The 17,644-nt window shown below is 37.5% G+C and overlaps 2 protein-coding genes across 2 annotated transcripts in view; one reads left to right on the forward strand and one right to left on the reverse strand.

The window, feature by feature from the left end:
• Nucleotides 1-17,644, reverse strand: part of LOC150024680 (uncharacterized) — a 65,868-nt gene that overhangs the window by 19,833 nt on the left and 28,391 nt on the right. The gene's annotated exons all lie outside the window — the stretch shown is intronic.
• Nucleotides 3,759-6,104, forward strand: LOC137818839 (uncharacterized). The gene is given in 7 exon segments (XM_090296547.1): nucleotides 3,759-3,764; nucleotides 3,821-3,886; nucleotides 5,322-5,400; nucleotides 5,496-5,518; nucleotides 5,585-5,655; nucleotides 5,813-5,843; nucleotides 5,846-6,104. Coding segments are annotated over 7 exon segments (447 nt in total). The 3' UTR covers nucleotides 6,017-6,104.

Below are 17,644 nucleotides of genomic sequence, written 5' to 3' on the forward strand. Positions count from 1 at the left end.
TATACAAGTGAATAAAAGTTTCTTTTATATTTATTTTTCTCTACAATTAGGGTTCATCAAAACCTCTCTTTCTTCATTACGATTACGTGCGATTACGTACGCTACATTTAAGCATCACATCAGACAAGGAATATTCATCTTCATTTACTGTAATATGGTATCAGAGCTCCTCGAATGAAGAGTTCTGCTGCGCTTCTCTCTGATTTTTATTTCCCTCTTTGCTGTTCTTGGTTATTTTTTTATTTTTATTTTTCTGTTCTCTTTCAAAATCTTGATTCGTTTTAAAAATCTTTTAGGCAATGTTTAATGAAAACCCTAGTCTTCATAGTCTTAATAGTAGTCACACTATTACATGCAATTTTTGTGGTAAATATGGTCATACTGAGGCTGTTTGTTTTCGCAAAGTGGGTTTTCCTTCTGGTAATGTTAAAACCTCAAAGTTTTCTTTTACTAGAAAAGTCTGCACTTTTTCTAATCGTCTTGGTCACACTGTTGACACCTGTTATAAAAAGCATGGGTTCCCTCCTAGCTACAAATTCACCAATTGGACATCCCAAGCCAATAATATGATTACTACTGACACTTTTTCTGAGCTTTTTCCTAAAAAACAGGATGTAATGGGGATTCAACTTACATCACAACAGTGCCAATTCCTTACCAACATTTTGCGTCAGCAAAACCTTGAGGATCCTGCCCCTCACACTCAAATTAATCAAGTCGGCACCATCTCTACGGATGAAATCCCCAATACTGAGCATTCTTCAACAGGTAAGTTTCTCTCTTCACTATCTTCTATAAAAGAATCTTGGATTATTGATTCTGGTGCCACTGATCATGTTTGTCACAATTTGAACGTTTTTACTACTTATACTAAAATTAAACCTGTCTTAATTAGTCTTCCAAATGGCCAAACTGTTTATGCCACATTTTCTGGTTTAGTACGTTTTTCTGATCAGTTTTATTTGTCTGATGTGTTATACGTGCCTCATTTTCAATTAAACTTAATATCTGTTTCTAAACTCACACACCAACTTAAATGCACTTTAACTTTCACTTCAACCCACTGCATTATACAAGACAATCTCACTCAAGAGAGGATTGGTACAGTTAAAGCCACCGCTGGCTTGTACCTTGTCACTACCTTGCCTGCTTCTAGTCATTCTAAACCGCATTGTTTTGCTCCTTTTATTAATTGTAATATCACAGACAAAACACTATGGCATTATAGACTAGGACACCCTTCACATGAAAGATTACATGTCTTAAGCAAACAATACTCTTTTATTACTGTTGATACTCATCATGTATGTGACACTTGTAGTCGTGCAAAACAGAGAAAACTTCCTTTCACTTTAAGTAATACTGTTACCTCTGCTATTTTTGATCTTGTACACTTTGATATTTGGGGACCATGTTCCATAATTTCAATGCAAGGTTTTCGTTATTTCTTGACTATTGTTGATGATTACTCGCGTTATACTTGGGTTATTCTGCTGCATAACAAATCTGAAGTGCGTCAACACATCATTAACTTCACTGTTTTCGTTCAAAATCATTTCAAAACTAATATCAAAACGATTCGTACTGACAATGGTGTTGAGTTTTCTATGTCAAATTTTTATGCTCCAAAGGGAATTATACATCAAAAATCTTGTGTTGAAACACCACAACAAAATGGCATTGTAGAACGTAAACATCAACACATACTAAATGTAACCCGGGCTTTACTTTTTCAAGCAAATCTTCCTCCTATTTTTTGGGAATTTGCTGTAAATCATGTTGTTTTCTTAATAAATGATATTCCTACTCCATTACTTGATAACATCACTCCTCATGAAAAGTTGTTTGGAAAACCATGACATTTCCTTTTCTAAAAGTGTTTGGTTGTCTCTGTTATGCTAGTACCATTACTGCACATAGGAAAAAATTAGATGATAGATCTATCAAAGGTATTTTTCTTGGCTTCCCGCAAAATACAAAAGGTTATATTATCTTAAATTTAAAGTTTCATAGCATAGAGATATCAAGACATGTAATCTTTCATGAAAACCACTTTCCATATAAATTGGACAGTGGCTTGCCTAAGGACCCTAACACTTTATCTCTCCCTATTTCTAATGCATATAATTCTGCTTTTGATTTTTTTTCCTGATACTGCACCTCCTGTCGAGCCATGTGCCTCTACTCCTTCACCCAATACTGTTCCTCCACCAGCCTCATTATCCTATGATCTTCCAACAAATAGTGCCTCTGCTCCTGCATCCAACATTGTACCTCCATCAGAATTATCACCGCCTGCATCTCCAGGAAGCATCTCACCCCAATTTCAATATTACGAAGTGGACTTTAAGCCTAACTCAACCCCATAAAACCGGCTCATAGGGTTGAGGTTTGCACCCACTTATATACAATGAATGGCTCTAATCTCTAGTCGATGTGGGATCTCCAACACCCCCCCTCACGCCGAGAGTGATAGATAGAAGCTCGTGCGTGGGACTATATATTATGGGTGGTCCGATAGCGGCCCAATAGCGGGTGGCACGATAGGCCCAACACAAACACTTGCTAGGATAGGCTCGAAATGGATCTGATACCATATTACGAAGTGGACTTTAAGCCTAACTCAACCCCATAAAATCGGCTCATAGGGTTGAGGTTTGCACCCACTTATATACAATGAACGGCTCTAATCTCTAGTCGATGTGGGATCTCCAACACCCCCCCCCCTCACGCCGAGAGTGATAGATAGAAGCTCGTGCGTGGGACTATATATTATGGGTGGTTCGATAGCGGCCTAATAGCGGGTGGCACGATAGGCCCAACACAAACACTCGCTAGGATAGGCTCGAAATGGCTCTGATACCATATTACGAAGTGGACTTTAAGCCTAACTCAACCCCATAAAATCGGCTCATAGGGTTGAGGTTTGCACCCACTTATATACAATGAACGGCTCTAATCTCTAGTTGATGTAGGATCTCCAACATAGTCAACTTTATTTAATTTGATTATATATATGTGATGACCATTTTTGAGCCAAAAATGTTTATTATTATTATTATTATTATTGCACCCTAAACCTCAACCGATATATATTGGCATGTTTAAGGAAAGAGACCATAAATGCAATTTACACTACAAGAAAATAACAATCTAGTCACCTCATTAAGCGACCGAAAATGAGTGATTGCAAATTGGGACCAAAAAAAGCCACTGAATACCCCTAGTCTCAAATCTGCAACCGAAATAGCGACTGAACATGAGAGTGAAAAAAACCATTGGTCGCTAAAGTGGTGGATGTTTTGAATAAATTGGGAAAATATATTTACGATCGAATTAGCAACCGAAAATGTTTATTTTTAGCCACTGATTTTCTTTTTGTCGCTATATGTAATTGCTTATTTCTACAGCCGCATCCATCACCGTATCACCCACCAAATATGTTTGTTTTTTAGCCACCAATTTTCTTTTGGTCGCTAAATGTAATTGTTTATTTCTGCCACCGAATCAACCACCGAATATGTTTATTTTTTTGCTACCGATTTTCTTTCGGTCATTAAGCCTAAATATGTTTATTTTTTAGTCACCCATCTTCTTTCGGTCGCTAATTGTAATTTTTCATTTGACTAATATACTACTACTAATACTACTACTACTATTATTATTATTATTATTATTAATAATAATAATAATAATAATAATAATTCATAGAAAAAGACCAAGACTTGGTATTTTTAAAGTGAATTTCACTTGTTAGCATGAAGGTGTGGTTTGGTTGCGCAACTCTTCACAACTCTGCTTTCATTCTTATCTCTTGCAGTATTGGACTGAGTCTGAGGATTCTCTTCTCTCATTCAACAAATGGATTCCTCTCATCTCTCTGGAGGTATCAGTATTTATTTCAATTTCTAATCCATTGCTTTTCAATTGAAGCTCTAGATCATGTGTTTGTGTTTCTGCAGTAACTTAACGTTTCACCGTCTGTTGTACTGGAACAACTCTGATTTCATTTGTAACTCTTATGCAATGGAGTGCATTCATCTTTCTAGAGGTATGAATCAGAGTGTGAAGTTAACTTCTGCTTTGATTTCAAAAGCTAATTGATTCCTTTTCAATTGAAGCTGTAGATCATGTGTTTGTGTTTATGTTTGTGCAGAAACTTAACGTTTCAGCTTCTCTAGTACTGAAGTCATGGATCACCACTTGTTTCTTTCTCTGAGATATTAGTTGAAGGAGGTAACATAAGCTTATCTATCTTTCCTCTTTTTCCACTCCCAAATTAGTTACATATCAACCATAATATATCTGTTCCTTCTTATGGATGAAAATATCAGATACTCTGTGTTTATTATGATTTATAATATTATTATGAAAACTATTGTTCTTAACTAACTCTTTTTTATGTGTAAATAGTTTTCTTTACATTTAAATAATCTATATGTGATATCTCAACTAAAATAATTTTATTTATAAATAATTTGTATATGTGAGATCTTAAAAAAATTCTATTAGAAATACTATTCTGTGAAATAATGCAGTGATTTTTTATAATTTATAATATTTTCACGGAAAGTAATGTTCATAATATCCCTTTAATTTATAAAATAATTCTTCTTAGATTTAAACCATTTATATGGATAGAATTCACATTAGAATATGCTTGACTTGAAGTTGGTTTCCCTTAGATTTTTTATTTCCTGCATACGAGATTAGATTTCTCGGAAACTAACTGCAATGTGAATGATTAACTTTCTGGCTACTTAATCTAACTTGTTATTGTAAAATTTGATCAGCGAAAGCTTGCGCAAATATCATAATAATGGCTGCATCAAGGGAATGTTCCGCAGCATGAATAAACTGTTAATGTAGTCCTTAAAGTATTGAAAATCTATTAGTTTAATCCCTATATTGAAATATTTTACTAACATTGATATACTAATTTGAAGGATTTTGCAATACTTGAAAGACTACGTAGCATGACATATAATTCTAGGGACGACTCATTATTTCAGTACTTCAAGAACTGCTTAGATGAGAGTCATAGGACTAAATTGATGATTTATTTCAATATGGAGGATTGTTGTGAGACTGCGACTGCCAATGCAATTTAAAACCTTAATTCTCATGGCTTTTGAATTTGATAGGGTCCTTTGTTTGGTACATTAGCAGTAAAAATTTAACTTTTGTGGAGGATTGATGTAGTTTGTTATAAAGCTAGTAGTTATAGCTTCTATGTTTCTTTAGTGACTGTGATGTGATTTTTTTTACTCCAAATTATATAGACATTGCATGAATTGTTGATCTTGTTTGATAAACTGCAGCTGCTACTAGAAAGAGGAGCAAACATCGAGGCTAAGGATGAAGATGGTGCAATTCCTTTGCATGATGCTTGTGCTGTAGGTAGTTAGATTCTCAAATCTGTTATATAAATTGAACTTATATCTTTTATTGGGAGCAAGAATTTCAATATCATTTTCTTTAAATGGTCTTAACAGGATTTACTGAGATAGTCCAACAGGTACTAAACAGAGAAAATGACGCAAAACATATAAAAAGAATGCTGGAAACTGAGATAGTCCAACAGGTACTAAACAGAGAAAATGACGCAAAACATATAAAGAGAATGCTGGAATCAGTTGATTCTGAGGGTGATACTTTGAGGTTTTTTAATCCTTCAAAAAATTTGAGTTTCTACTTGGCTACTTAATGGATGCCAATTTCAATATCCATTCTTATCCGCAACTGTCTTTCTTTCATGTTTGGTGAATGTCTTCTGATTTGCTCCCATCATTGCCTTGTGATTATTTTCTCAGCCTCTCCATCATGCAGTAAGAGGTGAGCATGTTGATGTGATGTAATTAGGTTGTTGTGGTCTAATGGGCCATCTTCAACAAAGGAAAACTTATACAGAAAGATAACTCAAATGAATAATTCCATATCAAGCTCTTCATATCCTACTATCCGTGAACATAAAGGAGACCACATTAGAGATGATGACAGTTTAGAAGAAGATTAATTGTATGTTAAATTATATAATAAATTTGACTCTTTTAACTTGTTTTCAATAGTTTTCGTTGTGTAATATGATTTACTTTTAATTTGTGTATAACTCTTTCTTAAACAATGTATTTGAAGTTCATTCCTATTTAGCTTGATTGAATTTTGAGTATCCATAAGCAGGTTTGATTTTTTTTTTATAAACAGGTCAAAATAACATTTTAAATAGGTATTAATAATACATATAAAAATAGATATCGAAGTTGATTTGTAGGTTTTATCTGCAAAGTTGTTGTTTAGCGACCGAAACAGAATCAATCGTTGTAATTAAAAAAAAATTATTTAGCCATTGAAATCAATTTTGTTGCTATAGAGGTCTCCATTTAGTCATCGAATTAGCCACCACGAGTTTTTTTTAATTAATTACTTTAATCCATTAGTTATCGAAAAATGGTGGTCGCTGTCACCTTTTATTTCAACCATTGATTTTTTATAAAAATTTGGCCGCTAATTTGGTTTCTGAATTCTGGTGACCAAATTTTCTACGATCGATTTAGCCCCCGATTTTTTATAAAAATTTGGTTGCTAATTTTGTTCTTGAATTATGTTGATGAGCTTTTCTGTGACAGATTTAGCCACTGAAATTTCGGTTGCAAATTTGTGACCAATTTATAATTTAGTTTAAATGTTTTGCGACTAGGATTTTCGCTTCCATATTTATTTGGTGACCGTTTCGGTCGCAAATATATTTAGTAACTGATTATAGTGCTTTTAGGGACCAAATTTGGTGATCGCTAAAAGTGATTTTTTTTCTAGTGTTATATATAGAAAAAGGGATGATTGGCTTTAGTTGTTTTAAAGTTTAAATAATTTATATGGTTGGAAATAGGAATAATCTATTTCTATTATCATTTATAGAAAAAAAAAAAAGAGAAAAAAATAGAGAAAAAGTTGATGGTGAAATCATGAATAAGTAAAGAAAATGGAGAAAAGTATTAAAATAAAAGAAATTGGTGATTAGATAGCACAAATGTACTGTATTTGGATTGTAGGTATGTTCTTCTTCTTTTAAGTGTACATTTTGTTATCTGAAAAATCAATATTTTTTTGGAAGCTCAGCCTCATTATAACCCTGCAAAAGACCTTAATATTCATGTTTCTAATGTGATTATGATATGAAGATGAAATGAAAACCAACTGTGACTTGTTATGATTTAGTGGAAATTGATATAAACACTTACCTATGAGAATAAGAGAAGAAATTCCTTAATAAATTGTCATTTCATTGTTTCCGTTATTATCCTAGAAATTGATTGTATCTATATCTTGTTATATTTGAAGTTGGAAGCACTATATGTTTTTTATTTAATCTATTGTCCAGTAAATAAAGATGTTTTGATATTTGAACTCAAATATAATTTATTCATATTCATTTACTTTGCTTGAGGACAAACAAGGTTCTAGGTTGAGAGAGTTGATAAGTGTCATAATTCAGTAATATTTCATAAAAAAAAACATGCACTTATGGACTTTAATTGGTAAAATATATAATTCAACCCGTAATTTAGGAATTTGAACATTTTTAAATATTTTTGGATTATAAGGTGAATTTAAACGATTTATTCCCAAATTTGTGTTAATTTCATGATTCTAGGACGAAATGGAGATAAAAGGGCTAAAGGAGAATGGACAAATTAAAGACAAGAAGAAAAGACAAAGTTGAAACATTGAAAACTCAACCAAACTCACCCAAACAAGATCATTCCAGAGGAACTTGCCCAAGACTAGCCCCCAAGGCTCGCCTAAGCGAGTTCACTCTAGTGAAGTTAGACTTTTCTCGTAAAACTCGCTTAAGAAGGTAATATCTCGATTAAGAGATATGTCACTTAGCCCAAGCCCGATTAGGTTAAATAGAAGGCGTGAGGCATAACCCTATATCATTGAGAGAATATGGAGAGATAGAAAACCCTAGAGGAGGTAGTCATTAAGGAAAAAAACCCTGAATCTTCTTTTCTTGCTTTCTATGGTTGTAATTGTCAATCTGAGTGGATAATTCTTTCCTTTGGGGTTGGAAGTAATTTGTTCAAAATCTTATATATTGAGGTGATATTTATTTATAATATTCAGTTCTTGATTGATGATTGGTATTGTCATTTTATTCTCAAAGCTTGAAACCATTCATGATTTTTATCCTTAAATTTGACTGGAAAGTACCTTTGAGTATCAAACCTAAATGATAATGCTTAACATATTTGAATGCTAGGAATAAATTTGAAATGTTAATTTTTTTATAACATCTATTTGTAATGATAAGGAGTTTTTATAAATATGTAAGGAATTTATATTTAGGAGACTCTCTTAATAATTTTGTATGCGAAGAATCCATATGAATGATTTTTATATGTGCATCGATGTCAATCAAGATGGAATTTTATAAGTTTTTATTCATTGAAATTACAAACGAGTAAGAAGGATTAACCTCATTCCCCATTTTCCTAATTGACTCATTCATATCATTTACTTTGCTTTTATTTAATTTTCATGCAAACTTATGTCAATATCTTTCAAATCAAATTATTGGACATATTTTTATACTTAGTGAATGCTACTATTAGGATTTTAAATAATTTTTCTTTATGAGTTCAATATCCATCCTTAAGGACAAATTATTACTTTTGACTCGGTACACTTGTCATAAAATAGTCATGAGTGTGTCATCAAATGAATGACTGGACACAATATGCTTATATGTGTCCTATGATGAGTCTCTAACAACAATAAGCTTTCTGTAATCACCCTGAAGAAATAGAAATGAAATTCAATAGTAAATGAGATATAACTATCCATATGAAATAATGAGTTAAAGCCTAAAAGTATGAAATAATGAGTTAAAGCCTAAAAGTCTATAACTATTATCTAACTTACAATAATTATAAGGGCTTAAGAGAACTCTCATGCATAAATTTTAGTAAAGCCATAAACATTGTTATTTATGAATTTTCTTTCCACATATCCACTAGTGTTCCTGGGCCATTTTCTTGCCCTACACAAGTAAAGTATGTTGCTCATTTTGGTTAGCTAACAAGTGATGCAAGACAATACTAGTTGCAATAAAGTAATGATACATTAAGTGTTATTAAGTATAGGCCTTCAGATGAGGTATGTGTTTGAAGTGAATCACAATCATGAATCTTCCTTATCTTTTTATTAAGTTCTACGTGGGACTTTTGCTAATGTTATCAAATAATACACCTCTTTTAATTTCGTTTCTTCGTTATTCTATGGTGATTACTCATAGGTAGGGCAACGTTAGTAAAAACCTTAAACTTTAAAAACATAATTTCAAGAAATGGATGGTGGGGAATAGGTGAGGTTTATAGACCTTATGCACTAGAACTTTCATTGGATAACTAAATTTTGATGTTTGTCATGAGCTAAATTGCTCTTCTATTTTAGCCATTGTCCTCCCAACTTACTTGGACAACAATGCCATTAAGGTCATTGAAGGTGAACTAGAAGTGGGGGATCAAATCTTAGAGCAATAATGGGACAAGATTTTCTTCACAAGTTAATTAACCTTTCCCAAATTAATGGAAGTTATGATAGTTTATAACTATGAAACAATTTCTCTTGTGACATGTGTTTGTTTGTAGAACTATTTCATTCAAGGTTATTAATTATTTGTTGTTTTACAAAATGAATTATGTTCTCGTATAAAGGTTACGACCTAGAGAACTATTGAGAGGATTCTTTTATCTCCTTCTATCAGCCGGTCGCACAGTCCTTAAGCTCCCTTCCTTGCAAACTCCTCGCTCTTCCTTCCTTGTATGGGCTCTCGATCTTTTCGTAATCCAAACTCGGAGGGTACCTGTAGAAGGCACTCCAACACTCAAGTCATCAAAGACGTTCAATACTCGGTTCTTAGAGAACTATATATGATGACTTACCTTATTCTTAGAATATGTGCTTTTTATATTACCTTTGGTGGGCTTTTCTTATTGGGTCAGGTTAAGGATTTGGACCACGTTTAGGGCTGCATTACCTAGCTCTTAATTGTGGATTAGCTTTGCCGACCTTGATTGAGCGTAATTGGACTTGTACTGTCGGTCGGCCTCACGGACGTGGGCCTTTACCTAGGTCAGCCCAGTGATGGGGATCAAGATGTGACATCAGTTGTACGGTCCTCACCGGTACATTTGTGCCAGTCGGGCTTCTAAGTTAGGTGTGACGATTGGGGTTCTTGATGCCTAATATGATGTCAGGCGGCTCCTAATGCATGACGTGACCTGCATTGATGACGGGTTTTTTGGGCGCCAAGCGACAATGACCGTTTCATCGAAAAGATCTAACGACTGAGATGGTTGCGACGCTTTGCCTCCCGAGACTCTTGAGGGCTATAAATAGTTGTCCCAACAATGTCGAGACACTGTGTTATTACTCAGCATTTTCTCTGAGACCCAAACACTTCTCGTCCTCCCAAGTTGTTGTATTTCGACCTTCATAAGGTTAGTCATGTCTTCTCTGTCTCGGCCTACCTCTTCTTCTTCTTCGGCTAGCCATTCTCCTCGTCCCGTGCGTCCTTCTTCTTCTTCGTCTTCTTCTTTGTCTTCATCTTCGTCTTCTATTTTTGGCTCCTCCACGACCGAGCCTCTTTCAGTCAGTGCAATCCAAGTGTTGCGCCCTGTGGAGAAGGTGGCTAGAGGGGACAACCCGGGTGATGTTGTCGACTGGTCGGACTTCCTTGATCAGGTTATCTCCCCCCTCGAGATTGACTGGGTGGATTCTAAGGTAATTAGGATCACCTCTGTCTTTACGACTGAGACCTCTGTCGCAGATTTTTTGGACAGGTTCCCGATTCTGAAGGCGGATGCTAGCCATAACTTCCTTAGGGTCGAGCTGTGTCTACCGACCGAGACCTTATGTCTAGGTCGGTCTCCCACCGAGTCACCTTTCTTCTATATGTATTCTTTTCTTTTTTTTCAGACTTACATGTTTCTTTACCATTCAACAACTTCATGATGGGTGTCCTTAAGGCGCTCAATGTGGCTCCTACCCAGCTTCATCCCAACACCTGGGCATCAAACTAGGCCTTCCGCTTGATATGTGGCGTTCTTCGTTTACATCCAACCCCTTCTTATTTTTTGAGGTATTATACCTCCCACCCGGCCGAGCCTGTTCTATGGCATACACTGATCAGTCGGTCGGTCAATATCCTCTTCAGCTTCTACACCACTTCATACAAAAAGTTCAAAGAATGATTTTTCAAAGTCTTCATTCAATCGGAAACCATGCCATACTTCTTTGACGAAGTCGGTCGATCGAGGTTTCCTACGTGTTGGAATAGGAAGCCTCAGAAGTTTAAGGAATGGAGCAAGAGATCCTTTCTCTCTTCGATAAGCTCCCAAGGAAAATCTCTACACGGAAGCTGATAATCGTGTATGCGAAAGTGTCTTGTTAAGCGTCCTTTAAGGGTATGCTGGTTTTCCCTAGTCTCGCTTGGTTGCTTTGTTTTTAACTAACACTTTGCTTCTTATTGTTGCAGAAATCATGAACCAAGATGCTCCTCGGGAAAATGGTCTACTAGATGCCTTTAAAGAAAGGGTCGCTCAACGTAAGGGTAGGTCGAGCATCGAGGCCCTAGCGGCCAGGAAAGGGTCGGCCGGTGGTGCTGGCCCTTCAGGAAAAAGCAAAAAAAGGCCGAGAGGGGTGCACCATAGCCACGAGTACCCGCTCCCCCATGGTAATGCCGACACCACACCCTCCTCGTCGAACGCCGATCGATGTTAATTCGCCACCAACAGACGACTTCAACCACCCGATCCCCCCTCCTATGGCCGAGTGTACAATGGAGGTCTCCATGTCACCCCTGTCGGTGTTGGGGGTGACTTACAATATTCGAAGGGGTGAAGATTGGCCTGCCCGAGGTGACCCGAGAACTCATTCGGGGATTCCCCTCAGAGGACTTGCTGCAAGGTAGCATCGAAATGATGTGCCAAGTCATCGTCGTGGCCCGCCTGGTCACGCTCAACAAAAGTTTTTTCCAGGCCGTTCGACAGGCTCACGTCCTCTACAATGGTCCGCCACCGTCTGGTGAGTTCGACCCCGAAAACCAGGTGTTTGAGGGTCGGATCTTACCGAGGACTAAGGTGCGACGATCGAAGGTGCTGAAGGCAAAGACTAGTAAGTCTTAGGCTTTATTTTTTTACTTCCTTTGGCCAGGATGTGGCCTTTATCGCTTTACCTTCGAGGTTGGGGTGTGGCGTCCTCCTATCTTTCTTCAGGAATGAAATGGTCGTTTGTTCACATATTGTAGCTTTAGTTAATCAAGTTAAGTTCCTCGGTCGGATAACTTAATTGAACAAAGAAACTAACAAGTTAAGTTAGTGGTCGGATAACTTAATTGAACAAGAAAATTGAACTAGTTAAGTAAGAGGTCGGATAACTTAATTGAACAAAGAAAATTGAACAAGTAAGCGGTCTGATTGCGCTTGTAATGCGTTTTAAGGTTTCAGCAGGGTATGTCGGTTAAAGCTTCATCCTTGACCGCACCATGTCTTTGGATATCAGCAGGGTATGCTAATTAAGGCTTCATCCAGACCGATCTGAGGTTTTGCGGTGCCGGCAGGGTATACCGGTTAGGGCTTCATCCAGATCGAATCTAGGTTTTGCGATGTCGACAGGGTATTCCGGTTAAGGCTTCGTCCAGACCAAACTGAGGTTTTGCAGTGTCAGTAGGGTATACCGATTAAGGATTCATCCAGACCAAACCGAGCGCCAAAAGATGCGTGTCCGACCGAAAACCCTCCTTAAGGAAAAAAGGATCGGATGAGGAAAAAGTGCGTAAATTTTATCGATTAACTATAATAAAATTTGATGTGCGTGGCATTCTACGTCCTCTGTACAGTTTTGCTCGATAACCACTCTAGGTGGTACGCCTCCCCAGCTGCAACTTCTCGAATCCAGAAGGGCCCTTCCTAGTTGGATGAGAATTTGCCTTCATTCTTCCTTGCATCGCTCCTCATCCTCCAGACGAGGTCTCCCTTCTAAAAAATCCTTGGTCAAACCTTTGTGTTGTAGTGTCTCACCACCCAAAATTTGCATGCTGCCTTTCAAATCTTTCTCTTGTCGCGGAGCTCGTTGACCAAATATAGGTTGACCGAGAGACTTTCTTCATTCAAGGTCAGATCAAACATCTGCCTTCGGATGCTAGGCTTGCCTACTTCGACTGGGATCATTGCTTCGGTTCCATATGTTAGGCTTTACGGTGTTTCCTGCATGGTCGTCTGCGGGTGCAACAATATGCCCACAAGACTTCCAGCTGTTCTTTGGTCCATCGACCTTTTGCTTTAACGAACCGCTTCTTCAGTTCGTTTAGGATGACTTTGTTGGCAGCCTCGACCTGCCCACTGGTTCGGGGGTGTTCGATCGAGGCTGTTATGGACTTGATATTGATGTCATCATAGAAAGAATGGAGCCTTCGGTCGATGAACAATCGACCATTATCAGTTATTATTATGTGCGGCACGCTGAACCAACACATAATACTTCGTCGTACAATGTTTTGCACGTTCTTGGTGAAAATGGATGCGAGTGGCTCGGCCTCGATCCATTTGGTGAAATAGTCGACTCCGACCATAAGGAATTTTGTCTGACCCTTTTTCTGGGCAAAGGGACCAATTGTGTCCATCCCCCAGATGGCGAACGACCATGGGGATGTCATGCTATGTAGTACTTCTGGCTTTAGGTGGTGCACAAGACCGAACTCTTGGCACTTGGCACATTTCTTCACAAATTCTGCGCATTCCCCTTGGACAGATGGCCAATAATCATCCTTGGGGACTTTAGGAGCCATTGTCTGAGTGTCTGAGTGACTACCACATACCCCCTCGTGTATCTCCTTGAGGACGTACTCGACCTGGCCCTTGGTGATGCATTTCAGCAACGACGTTGAGTAGCTCCTTCGGTATAGGTCCCAGTTGAGCATGGTGTACCTTGGACACTGCTGCTTCATGGCTTTCTCCTATTTTGGCTTGCACGTGTCGTGTTCAAGGTATCAGACGATCGGGGTCATCTAGGTCTTGAACTTGGCGTCAGTGACCACTAGGCATTCGATCTCTACCACACTAGGTTGTCTTAGGCAAATTTGCATGACAAACCTATGGTGGCTCTTCGTTGTGGTTGTTGAAAGCCGAGACAGCGCGTCGACCCGCTTGTTCTCCGGCCGATGAATGTGCTCTATTGTTGCCCTTTGAAACCGAGTGATGCTGTTGCGGGCCGTGTGATAGTAGCTTTGGAGCAAAGGCTCCTTCACTTCGAATTCGCCTTTGATCTGAACAATAATAACTTGGGAGTCTCTTTTGCAAGTTACCTCGCGTGCTCCCATATCGTATGCTAGGTTTAGACCAACAAGAAGAGCTTCGTACTTTGCTTGATTATTGGTGGCCTTGAACACAAATTGGAGGGCTTACTCCAAGAGGAGGTCACTAGGTCCTTCGAGGACGACTCCTGCTCCACATGCAGTGTTGTTCGAGGAGTCGTCCACGTATAGCGTCCATCCGGCCAAGAGGTCTGGAAGAGGTGTGAGCTCGGCGAAGAAGTCGACCAAGCATTCACCCTGCAATGTCGGGTTTAGATAAAGTTTTGAAAATAGGGTAGTCAATTCTTACCGTGATGGAGCGGTTCTGCAAGTATAAGCTCATTCGCTTGGCTGTTAGGACTAGGGCAAGGGCCACCTTCTCTATCATCTGGTATCTAATCTCGGCAGTGTTGAGCTTCCGACTGACGAAGTATACCGGTCGGTCTTCATTATCCACCTCCTGAACCAATGGGGCGCTAACCGCTTCTTCAGAGACCGTCGGGTACATCACAATGGGTTGGTCCTGTCTCGGCTTCTGGATGACTGTCGGCGATGATAAGAAGTCCTTCAGCTATTAGAATATTTCCTCGCACTTCTCATTCGAACTGAACTTAGTTGCCTTGCGGAACAACTGCACCATCAGCCTAGTTCTCTTGGCCAGCCGGGGGACAAACCTGGAGAGGGTGGTAAGACGCTCTATCAGCTACTGAACCTCCTTTATGTTCTAAGTGATCGTCCGACACTTGTCTGGATTGGCCTCGATCCCCCGGTGGGTAAGCATGAAATCCAAGAATTTTCCTCCTTCAACCCCGAACGCAAAACAAGAATACCAATAATCAATCAAGAACAGAAAATTATATCATATTAAATATGACCTCTATTAGAATATATGGCCTTAAACGAGAGGGGGGTGGGTGAATTGTTTAAGAGAGGTTTTTGAAAACTTTTCGAGGTTTAAAAAAATTCTTTGTGTGAATCCAGAACAGGAATCAAGTTAGCCAAGAATATAAGCAATAAAATAGCAAAACAATAGAAAAACAATTGGTTGTTTCTTCGAAAGAATCGGTTGTTTATACCAGTAAAGCTTAAAACAAAATTTAAATGAGTTTAGAGTAAGAGAGAAATACACCAACAGTTTATACTGTTTCACTCTTAAGCCAAGAGCTACATCCAGTCTCCAGAAAACCACCGGGTAATCCACTAAGTAATCAAACCAGATTACAACACACAAGCCACCAAAGTAGAGTGAGCTTGAACCCTTCAAGAAACACACTCCCTTTGACAAAACACACCAAGAGTATTGATCTTGACCACCTCAAGAGCACACAACACTCCTTGGCAACACAACTCTAGAAATACAGTAGGTTGAGAAGGGATTACACTTGTTCACAGTACAAACTGAAATCAATACAATTGCAATCCTATTCCACTCTCTTTGAAAAACCTAAAGCTTGATGTGAATGTTCAAATCTTAGAATCAACTTCTTCACAACTGAAAAACTCAAATTTGTTTCTCTTGCTTGTTTGAAAACATAAACAAACCATTTATAATTTCCAAAGATTGTTCAAAACAATTAATGAAGGAGCGTATTCAGTTGAAAAACATTTAAAGCACATTCAACAACCAAAACAGAATTCTGTTAGGATTTTCAAAGAAAGAATCGGTTGAAACCACGAAACAACCGATTGTTTGGTTTGGCAGTTAAGTCAACCAAACTAAAACAATTTTCAACCTTTTCAAAAATCCTAAGAGTAAAACAACCGGTTGATTCCACAAAACAACAGGTTGTTTTTCACTTACTTGGAAAAACACTTTATTTTCTAAAAGGTTTTAAATCACATCAGTTTTAGATTCAACAAAGGAGTGGATCACATTCTATTATACCCATATCCCTCTCAAAACACAACAGCAACACCAGCCTTGCATCAAACATCTTGGATTTGGTTTCTTCAAAGCACTTGATCACTCTTGATCAACAATCTCCCCCTATTTGATGAAGACAAATCCTTGATTGCTGTGTTGATCTTGATTGAATATGAAATTGTACCTGCAAAACAAAAACTATGCAATCCAGGGCATTTGTCATAGCAGGTTATGATCATACATCAACTATTTTTCTGAATAATCACAAAAGCAGAAAAAACAGCCAAAAAACAAAGCAAAAAATAGCTTCATACAAACCAATAATGCAGCATAAATTAAAAACAGAATAGTAGCAGAGTTATAACAGTTTGTAAGACAACACAAACACCATATTGTCCCCCTATTTGTCTTCACAAATAGACTCTAGGAAGAGATTAAATAGAATAGTTCAAAATAAAGCAATACAAAGATAGAAAGAACAACAAAGCCTCGACTTTCAAGCTTAACAATCGGTTGTTTGGAGAAATCAACCGGTTGTTTTTCTTCAGTCTTCTTTTCCATACTGCAACTCAAAAATATGATTCTGAACAGCTTCAATCTGTTCATCAAGAGTTTGAAACCGGGTATCCATGATTTGAAATCTATTGTCAAAGTTCTGAAAGTTTGAAACACAAAGAGCATGCAGATTCCTTTGATTTTTCGCAAAGCCATCTAGCCTATTCACCATGTAGCTTTCAAAGGAAGACATTGAAGGAATCCTATCTCCTTGATGTCCAACACTTGTCCCAACACAAAAATCAGTAGCAGGTTGTTTTGCATCTGGAAAATCGATATCAGCACCTTCAACATCTTTTTGATCTTCTTCACCATGTGTCGCGCTAATGGGCTAAGTGATAAAACATAGAAAAGGCCCAATCTGTCTAACGCATTCTCGCTTGGGCAAGAAAGGCGTTGATTTCCGAAAACTGTCTTGGAGCATTCTCACTTGAGCGAGAATCTCCTGTTGCAAATTTGCTTTTCGGAACTTTTCTCCATTCTGGGACCTCCGACTTTCTTTTTTTAGCTCAAATAATTCTTCTTTAATCCAAATCTTCAATTTTTCCTGAAAACCTGCAATTAGCACCAAATTTGGGCATAAAATGCTTTTATTCAAATAAAGATCATAAAAAATGTAAAAAGGTATAAATTCATAAATTAGGGATTATTTTATATGTAAATTAGCAATAAATTCTCATAAGTGCCTATATTTTAGTATGAAATATTACTGAAATTAGGAACTTATCACTCTCCCCAACTTAGAATCTAGTTTGTCCTCAAGCAAAGTAAATCAATATATTTGAATTTAGATATCAAACAACTTAATTTACTAAACAACAGATCAAATCATAAACTTATGATTCTTCCAAATTCAAATATTGAAAAATATA

The sequence above is a fragment of the Phaseolus vulgaris genome, chromosome 10, assembly GCF_051622355.1.
Source record: "Phaseolus vulgaris cultivar YP4 chromosome 10, ASM5162235v1, whole genome shotgun sequence".
NCBI classification, from domain to species: Eukaryota; Viridiplantae; Streptophyta; class Magnoliopsida; order Fabales; family Fabaceae; genus Phaseolus; species Phaseolus vulgaris.